We start from the raw sequence: 13006 nt of genomic DNA, 5'->3' as shown, positions 1-13006 counted from the left end.
AATAGGTTGTGTTCGAAAAACTAGGTATTAAGTATGCATCAAAGGGTGAGATTGGACTTGCCGTCTTTAAAGCCTTCCGGGAGTTCCGGCTCGCGGTACTGGTCCTCGAGCTCGGGCTCGCGGTCAAACTCCTCCTCGGGCTCCTCCTCGGGCAATCCGCGATCTACGACACACACAAACAGATACACAAATAAATAAAAGAGGAAACGGTTTTTAACCGTGAGCTCCGAACAGGAAACGTTGACGGAAAATAGGTAGAGGGATTAATTTTGGGAAATTTGGATATGGATCGGCGAAAGTATTCTGGAGGATGACGTGGTGAAATTTGGGATTAATTGGAGGAAGTTTGGCGCATGAAATGACGGGTTAAACATGAATTAGGGGCTTAAACGGAGGTTTAGGACTGATTTATAATAAACCAAGGACCTATTTGTAAATACTTTCGAAGGTGGAGGGGCTTATCTATGAAAATGCTATGAGAGTGGTGGGAGGACTTATTTGCGAATATGAAGAAAGAGGGGTCAGATCGGGATTTTGGGAAATCTTTCCCTTTCTTCTTCCTTGGGCCGGCGTGGAGAGTGGGGAGGAGTGGGGCGACGGTGGCCGGCCGGCCGGGCTCACCGGCGGCGGCCGTGGACGGAGGAGGTGGTGGAGGAAGGGGTGGAGGCCCCATTGTGCCTCCCTTACCGTGGGTGGCGGCAATGGGAGAGGAGCGGCCGGCGGTGGATCTCGGCGGCGGCGGCTCGGGTGGCACACGGGGGCAGCGGCGGCTATGTGGCGGCGGCGGAGGCTCGGCACGGGGTATCGGCGGCGGTGATTGGGAGTGGAGGAGATGGCCAAGGCGCCCCCCCTTTTTATAGGCCGGCGGTGGCGTGCTAGCCGGCGGCAAGGGTGGGGGTCCGACCGGCGGGCGGTGTACGGCGGAGGTAGGGGCCGGGCAGGCCGGGCCGGTGGCGTGGGTGCCGGGAGGTGGCGTCGCGGTGGTCGGCACGGCAAGGGGCAGGTCCGGCGGCGTGCGGGAGGTGGGGGTCCGGGGTGGCGCGTCGGCCGGGGTGGCCGGCGGGCCAGACCGGCCGGGGAGCCGGCGCCGGGCAGCGGCACGTGGCCCGGGCGCGGGCCCAAGGCGGCCGGGCGGCGTGGCGCCTGGGAGCGCACGCACCGGCGGGAGTAATGGCGCCGGGCCAGATGGAGGAGTGGCGCCAGTGGATGTAGCGCCGGGTGCCACGAGAAGAAAGGAGAGAGAAGAAGGAAGGAAGAAGAAAGAAGAAGAAGGAAGAAAGGAAGGAAAAAGAAAAAGGGGAGGGAAAAAGAAAAAGAAAAAGAGAGGGACCGGCGGCACTCGCGGCACGCGGTCGGAGCACGCGCGCGGCGGTCTGACGATGGCACGCGGCGAGATTTACGGGCACAGATAAAAAGATAGGTGGGGGTCGGCATGGGTGCCGGGATGGCGAAATCGCCTGGGAAATTTCCGATTTCCGGGAGCTCAGCGGTAAAAAGATTTTAAAGACGGTTTTTAACGGGTGATTTTAATTGGTGATTTCTGCGGATGTTACAATATGCGGCTGCAGCTCCTCCTAAACATTTCATATCGAACACAGAGCTGCTGTCGCTGCCGGTGTCACTGTTGTGTTCCTCTGCACCACTCATACTTCAAGTACGTGTCAAAAATGAAAACATAGCTCATAAGAGAAGGTGAACAACGTTCTGTATACTGAGAGTAGGTACAACTAGTTTGCATCCAAAATGAACGTAATTTAACTTCAAAGTAACTTAGCAACAAAACTTATACGTACAACTGAACAAATACAACTAACTAATAGAAATGGTCAACAGTCAGATACACCTGAACAGAAACAACCACTAAAATACCAGAGAAAGGTTCAACGATCATTAACATAGAAATGTTCAACGATCAATACCATAGAAAGGTTCAACGATCACTACTAGTTACAGAAGCTAACAATAATGTTCAACACAAGTGCAACTAAGCAACTTTCCAAACTCTCAGATACACATCCCGACAATCAACAAGCATGGCACCATCACTTCTTGTTCGTCATGTCCCAGTAGAATTTCATCCAGCTCATTCGGCCCTCTTTTGTGCCCAACCCCATGAACGTCGACCGACACTCCGCGCTCTGCCCAAATGAAAACATAGCCTGGTTGTGAAGCTCCGTCCCCTCCTCTATACCATCTTCTTTTAGGATCTCAATACAACGCGAGATTTGGTCATGGGTACTCGACCCACGTAGCAGGCTCCTCTTGGCCACACTCTCAGATAGTTCCCTAATGTACTGCTCCAAGTTGTCACTTCTTTTTTTGGTGGGACTATCCACAGAGAATTCTCGGACTGGCCTTTTCGACATGGCACGAGCACTGGCACGAGCACTACTAGCAGGGGGGGTCTTGCTCCAAGTCCACGAAATTGCCCTCAGTCCCCATGCTAGGTGTGGCCTCACGAATACCTCCGGCCGTCAGCAAGGTGCCCCTGTCTTGGGGTTCGTGGCCATACAACTCAAACAACTCGTTGAGGAAAGGTGGAGGCTTCACAGAACTCGACTGGGACCTCGCCTGGGTGTCCTGCAATGTTGAGTGAAAGTAAAATATCAGCATCACAAACAAAACAGTACAAGTAAGACGATCAGTAACTTAGGGCCGTCGCTAAGGCCTTACCTGTTGGTCTTGCTCCCAATACGTGGCATCAGCAGACACACCACCAGTTTGTGTGTCGCGGCCTAAACCAGATGAGTTTTGCAATTGCCGCCACCCCATGAATTGCCTCCTCAAGTTGCTAAGCTTGTTCTGCAGCTGCTTGCTCCCCAATTGCAACCCAGTTTGTGCCCTGAAGCTGGAGTACACATTCTTCCATCCCAACTTAGTGAGGCATCGATCGCTCCAGTTGAGCTGGTTCTTCTGTTCAATGCACAAGTCCAGCAAAAGTTTTGTCGTGCCCTCATCCCAGCTGGCACGGTTATTCATCTGAGCACACAGGAGCTGCAATTATATGGCACCGATCTATGGACACCTACGAGCTACGTATAGAACTAAGCAATGTACAATAAATAAATTGTTACTTGCCTTAGTTGGTGCTTTGGGGCGTTTGTGGCGGAAATTGTAAGGGCACACGGGGGGAGGGGGGAGCAGGAACCAGTCGATGACGATGCCAGTGTGGGCACCCTTGAATCTGCCTCAGTGTTGTGATCCTTGCAGCCTTCCTCCTGAAGCCTGAAAGGTGACAAAAACAAATCATAAGGTCAGGACAATGTCACAGGAGCTTGCATCGTCGACTATCAGTGGCAAAAAATGCTATTCCAATCTTGCATGTTCGACAACACTAGAGTAAACTACAGATAAGGGAAATAACTTAGGCGACAGTAACATCAAGATTTGCCTGGACATGTTGCTTGGGTACACCACATTTTTTTTATTCAAAGTCATGATCATTACAATGAATTCTTGATCAGTAGGACAGACAAGAGCTTTTTTTTTTGGCATCCTACTGATCAAGAATGACTTACTCATCATTCAAGAATGACAATTAGCTAAAGTGGATCCTGCCATCCCAAAACACTCATATGGACCTAGAATGGATTGCTACCATTCACAACCCCTCCATATCGACATCCACATCTGTGCCCACTACCCAGCATCATGTCTAACAACAGGAAGGCATTGTTGTGTGAGGAACTACACGTGTTTGCAATTTACAAATATGCCGTAAGCAGCAATACTAACTAACTGATAGCATGCTCGTAACATAACAAATGCATGATCAATGTAGTTTAAAAAATCAAAACTCACCAAAGTTTAAAGCAGAAGAAATTAAACCCCGGATATGGACATCAAAGAATCTGAGAGGCTAAGAAATTGATGCCATAATTGAAATTTGAAAGACCACATTCATAAACAGGAATGTGAAAAGCTGGTTTAGAAGAAGCCTAATACTAGAGACTAAGGAATATGAAAGTTCATGTACTTGCATTGGTAGTTTACATGTAAACGGAACAAAAGGAACGTAACCAGAAGGGGTAGCATCCATACCTGTGAGCGAAGGGGATGCAGGGGGCGACGGCGCGGGAGACGGTCGTTCCACCCGACGGCCCACCGACGGCGGCAGCACGTGCGCCGGCTCGGAGCTGCGGCGGCGGATCCGGAGGAACGGGCGGCGGTGGATCCGGACCGAGGGACGGAGGGGGCGTCCAGCGGGAGGAACGGCGCCGTCGCCCGGCCGGATGGGAGTGAGGGAGAGGGCCACTCCACGCCTCGCCGGCGACGGGGAGCGCGCGGCAGCGAGGGAGCGGCGGAGCGGAAGCTGCGCCGGAGGCGGATCCGGACGGACCGCGCCGGACGGACCACGCGACGAGAAGCAGGACGGACGGCGGCGTCGCGCGGGCGAGCGCAACGGAGCGGGCGCGCCGAGGGCCCGCCGGCGGCGCAGACCGGGTGGAAGGGACGGAGCGTGGAGCAGAGGGAGCGGCAGCGGCGGATCCGGAGCGAGGGACGGAGGGGAGCAAGCGACGGAGGGGGCGAGAGGGAGGCACTGGAGGCGCGTCGGTGCGTCGGTGCGGCGTTATCCTCCTTCCAACGGTTTCCGCTCATGACTAGAAGCCGAAGCCATCCGAACGGGCTGAAAGGAGTATGGTCAGAAATTTCGCGTGTTAAAGCATGCACTGTGGTACGCGGGAAAGCTATCTCCCAATCCGTACAGACTAGGATTCTGTTTATAGCGCAATTTGGCTAGCTTGTTTATTTAGTAGGCCAAATTATATTAAGTACCGACATAATTGATCTATTGACAGAATACATGTTCAGATCGTCAGGTGCTTCACCAAGTAAAGAATGCATTTTTGAGTTCAGGATTGTTGAAGGGCCAAGTTTGGTGTGCGTGCTGGATATATTTTGGAAAGCAATATGAGTCTGGATTTCACGTGAGAAGAGAAGGAAACAGCAAAGGTGAAGTCCGGAACGGCGATAGCTAAAGAAATTTTTTATACGTGACTAGTAAAAGTGCTCGTGCGTTGTTACGATCGGGTTCTAAATATTTACAATATAATTTTTTTAATTTAGATATTATCATTTTTTTAAACTTTTAATGTCAAATTTTATCAACTAAATTAAACACATATTGAATTGAATAAGTTATAGAGATAGCTATTTTCCTTAATGTTACATCACCTATTTGGTAAGCACCTCTGTATACACAATATTCTTTGTGTATGTCTCGCTTGTGCTTTTATTTTCTTGCTTCTTTTTATTCTTGGTTTTCTCTCTTTTTCCTTTCTTTGTCTTCTTCGTTTCCTCCTCCTCCTCCTCATCTTCATCTTCTTGTTTTGTCATTAGTATCCTTATATCCTTTGCTGTAGATCATGCTAAACATGCTACTCACTCCGTCCCAAATTATTATTCATTTTGATTTTTTTAATATATAGGTTTTATTATGCATATATAGATAAGTAGAAAAACTATATATAACTAAAAAAATCAAAACGAATAGTAATTTAAGACGGAGGAGTATTTGTTTGGCTGTTAACGGAGTAACAGTAATTAGTAAATTGACCCGAACTGGATCTTACAGACGGTCAATCGGTTTAATGGTTAGCTAGTTTATTTGACCAGTTAACATACCGAGGATATAGATCGTGACATCGTGTCCGTTTTCCAGAAAACTCCTGTGGCATGCCTGTTCGCTTCAGCTTATTCAGCTGGCTTATCAGCCATCAAACAGTGTTTTTTTCTCACAACAAATCAGCCGTTTCAGCTTTTCAGCCGGCTTATAAGCTGAAGCGAACAGGTTTCTTCCATCGGGTCGGTCATTGCTGCGCTTATTTTTCGTTTTTAACCCTCCGCCATAGGGGTGGGTCCCACTGCATCCGTATCTCGGTCTCCTGCTCTTCTGCCGGCTGCCGCCGTTCGTTCATGCCCCTTCCCTTCTTCCCTTGCTAGATCCACGTGCCACGGAGGGGTGCGGTAGCAGCGGCGCGCGGGCCGGGGAAAGCTCTCTTGCCAGGCCACGCGGGACTCCAGGGCGAGCTCCCGGCGACGCCAAGCTGGGGCGAGGTCCCCCTGCCGGGACGGCGGTGAGCAGGCTTCCGGGCCAACCTTCCCCGCGGGGAGTGACGTGGAGGGGCCATGGCTCCCGCCGGCGCGCGGCGCGGCGCTCCTGCATGCCGAGCGCTCGGCGAGCAGCGCCGCTGCGGCGGGTGCAGGGCGAGATGCGAGCGCGTGAACAGCTGTGGCTGCGCGGTGAGTAATTTCGAGGGGTCCGAACACCGATACCGAAATCCTTGGCGCCGGCCGCTGGAGTTCAGCAGTACTGTCACGGTTGCTGGTGAAACGGTGGAGCTACCCAGCCTTGGTGGATTCACGACCATGGATGTTCTTCACCTTCGATTTATATATTGTTCCTCGTGCCTTTTCTATTCTACTGTTCCAATTCGAGGCCGTTTCTTTTTTTTTTGTCTGAGTTTCAGTCGAGCTTTGATTTTTTTTTCGAACTAAAATCGAGCTTTGATTCGATGATTCTTTGTTGCTGTATGAGTCGGATTGGGTTTCGACTTGTTGCAAAATCCACTTCGGAATGGAGCTAAACGCAAACGAGGACCGCCTTTTTCAAAAAAAAAATAGTTTCAATCTGTGCACAGAATAGGGACCCAATTCGGCTCACATGTCACTTATTAAGTTGGACCAGATAAAAAAAATTAAGTTGGATAAAAAAAAAGTGGGCACTTCATGTATATATAGGTATAGAATTGGTTGTTTGGTCAGACGAATAAGGATAGGATACGTACTCGTATTGAACTTGGACCTGGACCGCTGGTATTTCCATCTATTGACTTCATGAGCAGATAGATTAGGAAGTAGCAATATTTTAAGCTTGTAATCAGATATATTTTTCTGTACGTGCAAAGGAGTCCTGCTCCATGTTGCCATAGTCCAGGCATACCCATATATATACTTTGGGTAGATGACCGATTGTTCACTAGTAGAGAATTGGCTTTCGATTCGCCCCCTTTTATCCCAGTTTAAAGTTGACCCGGGACAAAAGGGGGTGCGCCACGGTAGGCAAAATTGGAGGGGAGATTTACTCCCAGTTGGTAATTGCAACCGGGACTAAAGACCCCCCTTTAGTCCCGGTTGCAACGGCTAGCTGGGGGGCGTCGGTGGCGGAACCCTTTTATCCCGGTTGGAGGATCCAACCGGGATAAAAGGGTTCTTTTATCCCGGTTGGATGCACCAACCGGGATAAAAAGGTTAGTCCCGGTTGGTGCCTCCAACCGGGATAAAAGGGTTGGAGCCTCCAACCGGGACTAAACTTCCAACCGGGACAAAAGGTGTTCATTTTTGTCTCGGTTGGAGTTTTTAATCGGGATAAAAACTCATCCCCATTATATACGGCCAAGACAGAGGACTTTCTTCCTCCTCCAGCCCGAGCCAGTCCAGCACATTGACAGAGAGAGCTGAGCTTCACCTACTCTCCAGTGGTGCTGAAGCAAGCAAGGAAGGTGCTGCCCGAAGTTTTTTCCCTCATTTTTGTGGGAATTTCACTCGGCCAACACAAGTGTTGCGAAGGTTTGCTACTTCATCCTCGTGTTATGCTTTAATTTATGCTTTGGAGATGGAAAGATTATTTGCTACAATGTGATGATGAAGTAGAAAAATGGAGAGGTATTTTGAGCTAGAATGTGAGGGAGATTGATGTGTCATATATAGTATGCATTATTGCAGTGGTTTAAAAATGATGCTACCTTGTCTAGACGGTTTATCTTATCAAATTCAATATGGTTTTTTAAATCTATACTTGTTGAACTTGCATACCGTGTTCATTTCGGCGAGAATGTTCTCCGCCGAGCAGCAACGTATGTCAAGAAGGAGGTTCGATTCTACGAGAAAGAGTGGATACGAACATCGTGACCGTGTCCCCTTTTCCGTAGCATCTAACCTCTTTCATGACGAAGTGCGGTGCCGCCCAGCTGAGGACATCCTCGCGAAATGAATACGGTCTTCAAGTTCAACAACTTCTGTAGTGGTAAGGAAAGAATTTTTGTACATAGATGACTTCTGCTACTTGTTGAACTTACATACCGTGTTCATTTCTGCTACGATGTTCTCCGCCGAGTAGCAACGTATGTCAAGAAGGAGGTTCGATTCTACGAGAAAGAGTGGATACGGACATCGTGACCGTGTCCCCTTTTCCGTAGCATCTAACCTCTTTCATGACGAAGTGCGGTGCCGCCCAGCTGAGGACATCCTCGCGAAATGAACACGGTCTTCAAGTTCAACAACTTCTGTAGTGGTAAGGAAAGAATTTTTGTACATAGATGGCTTCTGCTACTGGAGGAAGTGGCGATGGTGGGGGCGATCGTGGTTCCTATTATGGCAAGGTTCCAATCATAGTTAGCCCTCAGCATAAGCCGAAGAAAAAGAGCGCGCTGGAAAAAGCAATGCTTCGTTATTTGCAGCAACGTCATGAAGAAGCTGTTGCCGCGGGTCAGGAACCTCCTTTTGGTGGTTGTTATGCTCCACCCTCAGTCCCGGGTGTTTCACGTCCACTTAGTACTACCGTTTCAGGCGGCACAAATAAACCTAAGGATGAGGTTGGGTCAGCGGAACCTTCGTCTTCACCGTCCAAGGATGCTTAAAGTCCCCCTTGATAATAACCAGTGGATGGCTTGTTGTATTGTATCATGTTGTTTGGGACTTTAATTTAAATATGTCCTTTTGGATCTTCATGTTGTTGTATTGTACCATGTTGTTTGGATCTTTAATCGATTTTCACGCGTAATCCATTTGTCAAGTGTAATCCATTTTCATGCGTAATACGATGCAGATGGACCAACAATGGATGTATAATGCAGACAGGCGGAGCAAGGCGTTTATTGATGGCTTGCATTATTTTCTCGAAGTGGCAAAAGCGAACAAGCCAGAGAATGGGTTCGTATGTTGTCCATGCTTCCAATGCAATAACAGGAAGGAGTATTCAAAGGATTCCTGGGGGACTATTCACAGCCACTTGTTTAAATACGGTTTCATGCCTAACTATTTGGTTTGGACCAAGCACGGTGAACTAGGGGTTGTAATGGAAGATGGCGAGGAGGAGGAGGAAGAGGACACCATTCCGGACTGGGTTGCAGGCCAAGTTTTTGCAGGTACTACAATGGGCGAGGCTGGTGAAGATGAGTTTGCAGAAAATGACCCTACTGATGACCTTGGTCAGGTGATACGAGATGCATACAGAGATTGCGAAACTGAGAAGGAAGCAGCAAAGTTGCAGCGCATGATAGATGATCACCAAAAATTGTTGTACCCAGGTTGCCAGCAGGGCCATAAAAAACTAGGTACGACACTAGAATTTGTGCAATGGAAGGCAAAAAATGGTGTGTCCGATAAGGCATTTCAGGGGATGTTGAACATTGTCAAGAAGATTCTCCCCGAGAATAATGAATTACCATCCACAACATATGAAGCTAAACAGATTATTTGCCCTCTCAGATTGGATGTTCAGAAGATACACGCATGCCCTAATGACTGTATCCTCTATCGTGGTGATGAATACGAGAAATTGGATGCTTGTCCCGTCTGCGAAGCCCTGCGGTATAAGATCAGGCGAGATGATCCTGGTGATGTCGAGGGGCAGTCTCCCAAGAAGAGAGTTCCCGCGAAGGTGATGTGGTATTTCCCTATAATACCACGCTTGAAGCGCTTGTTCAGGAACAAGGCGAATGCTAAGTTGATGCGATGGCACAAAGAAGACCGTAAGGAAGATGAGATGCTGAGACACCCCTCAGATGGGGCACAGTGGAGATCAATTGATAGAACATTCCTAGACTTTGAAAGTGAAGCAAGGAACATAAGGTTTGGTTTAAGCACTGATGGATTCAATCCATTCGGTGAGTTGAGGAGTGGCCATAGTACTTGGCCTGTGACCCTTTGTATGTTCAACCTTCCTCCTTGGCTGTGCATGAAGCGGAAGTTCATTATGATGCCGACGCTTATCCAAGGCCTAAAACAACCCGGCAACGACATTGACGTGTACCTAAGGCCGTTGGTTGATGACCTTTTACAGCTCTGGAAGGAAGAAGGTGTACGTGTGTGGGATGAGGATAGATAAGAGATCTTTAATCTACGAGCACTGTTGTTCGTAACCATCAACGATTGGCCTGCATTGAGTAACCTTTCAGGACAGACAAATAAGGGATATCGGGCATGCACCCACTGTTTAGACAACACAGACAGCATGTACTTGAAGCACTGTAAGAAGGTCGTCTATATGGGTCATCGTCGATTTCTCCCTGCTCACCACCAGCTGAGAAAGAGCGGGATGCATTTCAAAGGGGCGCCAGACCATCGTAAAAAACCTGCACACCGTAATGGAAAGCGTGTGTTCGAGATGATGAAGGACGTATATGTAGTCTTCGGAAAGGGACTTGGTAGCCAACTTGTTCCGAACGACGATAACGGACATGCACCCATGTGGAAGAAAAAGTCAATATTTTGGGAGCTACCTTATTAGAAATTCCTAGAGGTTTGCAACGCAATAGACGTGATGCACCTGACGAAGAATCTTTGCGTGAACGTGCTAGGTTTCATGGGTGTTTATGGAACCTCAAAAGATACATTGGAAGCACGACAGGACCTGAAAGCCATGGGGCAACGAGATGACCTACATCCGGAAAAGAGAGATAATGGACAGCACTACTTACGTCCTGCCAGTTACAATCTCAGCAAGGAAGAGAAGGATAGCATGTTTGAATGCTTGAATAGTATGAAGGTCCCGTCTGGGTACTCCTCGAATATAAAGGGAATAATAAATATGAAACAAAAGAAGTTTACAAATCTCAAGGCTCATGACTGCCACATGTTGATGACCTAGTTGCTTCCGGTTGCACTAAGGGGTGTTCTACCAGAAAATGTCCGGTTGCCGCTCGTAAAGCTATGCGCGTTTCTCAATGCGATTTCGCAGAAGGCAATCGATCCATCCAAGCTATCAAAGCTACAGAACGATGTGGTGCAATGTCTTGTCAGTTTTGAGTTGTTATTTCCACCATCCTTCTTCAATATTATGACGCACTTACTGGTTCACCTAGTAAAAGAGATTGGTATTCTCGGACCTGTATACCTGCACAATATGTGGCCTTTCGAGAGGTTCATGGCAGTCCTAAAAAACTATGTTCTTAATCGTGCCCGTCCAGAAGGAAGCATCGCCAAGGGATATGGAACAGAGGAGGTGATCGAGTTTTGTGTTGATTTTATTGATTCAATTGACTCGATTGGGGTTCCAACTTCACGCCACGAGGGGAGGCTCCGAGGAATGGGCACCCTTGGAAGGAAATCAAGTTTGAGCAATGATACTGATTTGTTCGACAAGGCACACTACACTGTTCTACAACAGTCATCCTTTGTGTCTCCGTATATCGAGTAGCACAGGCAGATGGTAGCTTCAAAAAACCCGACCAAATCCGATACTTGGCCTACCCGTCATCACATGGAAACTTTTCCCTCCTCGTTGCGCCAACAACTTATGGGTAACTCTGAGATTCACCCACAGCTTGCCTGGTTAGCCAGGGGACCTGCAACCACAATCGTCAAATTCCAAGGCTATGAGATAAATGGTTACACATTTTACACGAGAGCCCAGGACCAGAAAAGCACGAACCAGAATAGTGGTGTCCGCATAGATGCCATGGACAGAAATAATAGCAAGGAGTCGTATTATGATTTCATACAGGAGATATGGGAACTCGAATACGGACCGCTGTACATCCCTCTATTTCTTTGCAATTGGGTGAAGCTAACTGCCGTCACCAAAGATCAGTACGGAATGACAATAGTAGATCTGAGCAAGACTGGATACAGTGATGACCCATTCGTACTTGCCAATGATGTGCATCAGGTGTTCTATGTGAAGGACATGTGCAGCAAACCCAAGAGGAATCCAGAAGAGACATGGGAGCCAAAGTGCCACATAGTTCTTCCAGGTAAAAGAAAAATCGTGGGAGTTGAGGATAAAACAGACCAATCAGATGATTATGATCAGTTTGATGGCATGCCTCCATTCGTCGTTGAAGTTGATCCAAGCATCCTGCTATCCAAAGAAGAGGCTCCGTACTTACGCCGCGATCATGATCAAGGAACTTTCGTGAAGAAGAAATTTTACAACGTTGTATTGTAATGCATTAAATGTACATGACCTTTGTGTATTAATTGATACAATTTGTAATTTACCCTATGTATTATTTCATGTGTTATTAAATTTGTTAGGTGAAGATTTTTTAGATAAACATGAACATTGTTAACCACATACTAACATGGATTTTTCTGCGCATTAAAATAATTTAATTGAATAATTTCTAGATCACAGCAATGCAGTAAAATAAATATTTTACAGGCTAAATGAACTGGTATAGAATTAATGATTAATTCATACTTCTTGTCAATTTACTCGTTAATTAAATATATTTTTGCATGTACAAAATCTGTGAAGGTTTTGTTTTTCATCCTGAAATGCAGTGAAAAGATAAAATAAAATCCATTTCCAAAATCAGGCGGGAGAAGAAAAATAGGGAAAAAGACCTTTTGTCTCGGGTGTTAACAGCAACCGGGACAAAAGGCCTCCCTTTTATCCCGGTTGCAAACGGCAACCGGGATAAAAGGGTACGTTTTGTCTCCCACCCGAACGTACCCTTTTATCCCGGTTGCCAACTGCCTTTTATCCCGGTTGGTGACGGGACCCGGGATAAAAGGGTACGCTCCCAGCCCCACTTGGCGGGGGTACCTTTTTGTCCCGGGTCCCGTCACCAACCGGGATAAAAGGCCCCCCCTTTTATCCCGGTTGGTGACGGGACCCGGGACAAAAGGCCCTTTTGTCCCGGGTGCCATTACGAACCGGGATAAAGGGGGGGGGGGTTAAAAGGCACTGTACTCCCTTCTACCCCCCGCCAGTTACACACTTAGCCAAATTTTCGCCAAGTCCCGCGCGTTCTCCGCCGTCGCCGCCCGTCCGCCTCCC

General features: G+C 48.0%; 1 protein-coding gene across 1 annotated transcript; it reads right to left on the bottom strand.

Moving 5' to 3' along the window:
* Positions 1 to 2391: 2391 nt before the first annotated feature.
* Positions 2392 to 2979, bottom strand: LOC140220217 (uncharacterized). Its single transcript, XM_072290244.1, has 2 exons — positions 2674 to 2979; positions 2392 to 2580 (listed from the first exon to the last, which is right to left on the bottom strand). Exons 1-2 carry the CDS (start codon positions 2977 to 2979, stop codon positions 2392 to 2394), a joined length of 495 nt encoding a protein of 164 aa, XP_072146345.1.
* Positions 2980 to 13006: the final 10027 nt, after the last annotated feature.

The sequence above is a fragment of the Setaria viridis genome, chromosome 8 (genome assembly GCF_005286985.2).
Source record: "Setaria viridis chromosome 8, Setaria_viridis_v4.0, whole genome shotgun sequence".
Lineage (NCBI taxonomy): Eukaryota > Viridiplantae > Streptophyta > Magnoliopsida > Poales > Poaceae > Setaria > Setaria viridis.
Note: the sequence above shows the minus strand (reverse complement) of the source record. Positions and strands in the feature narration are given on the sequence as shown.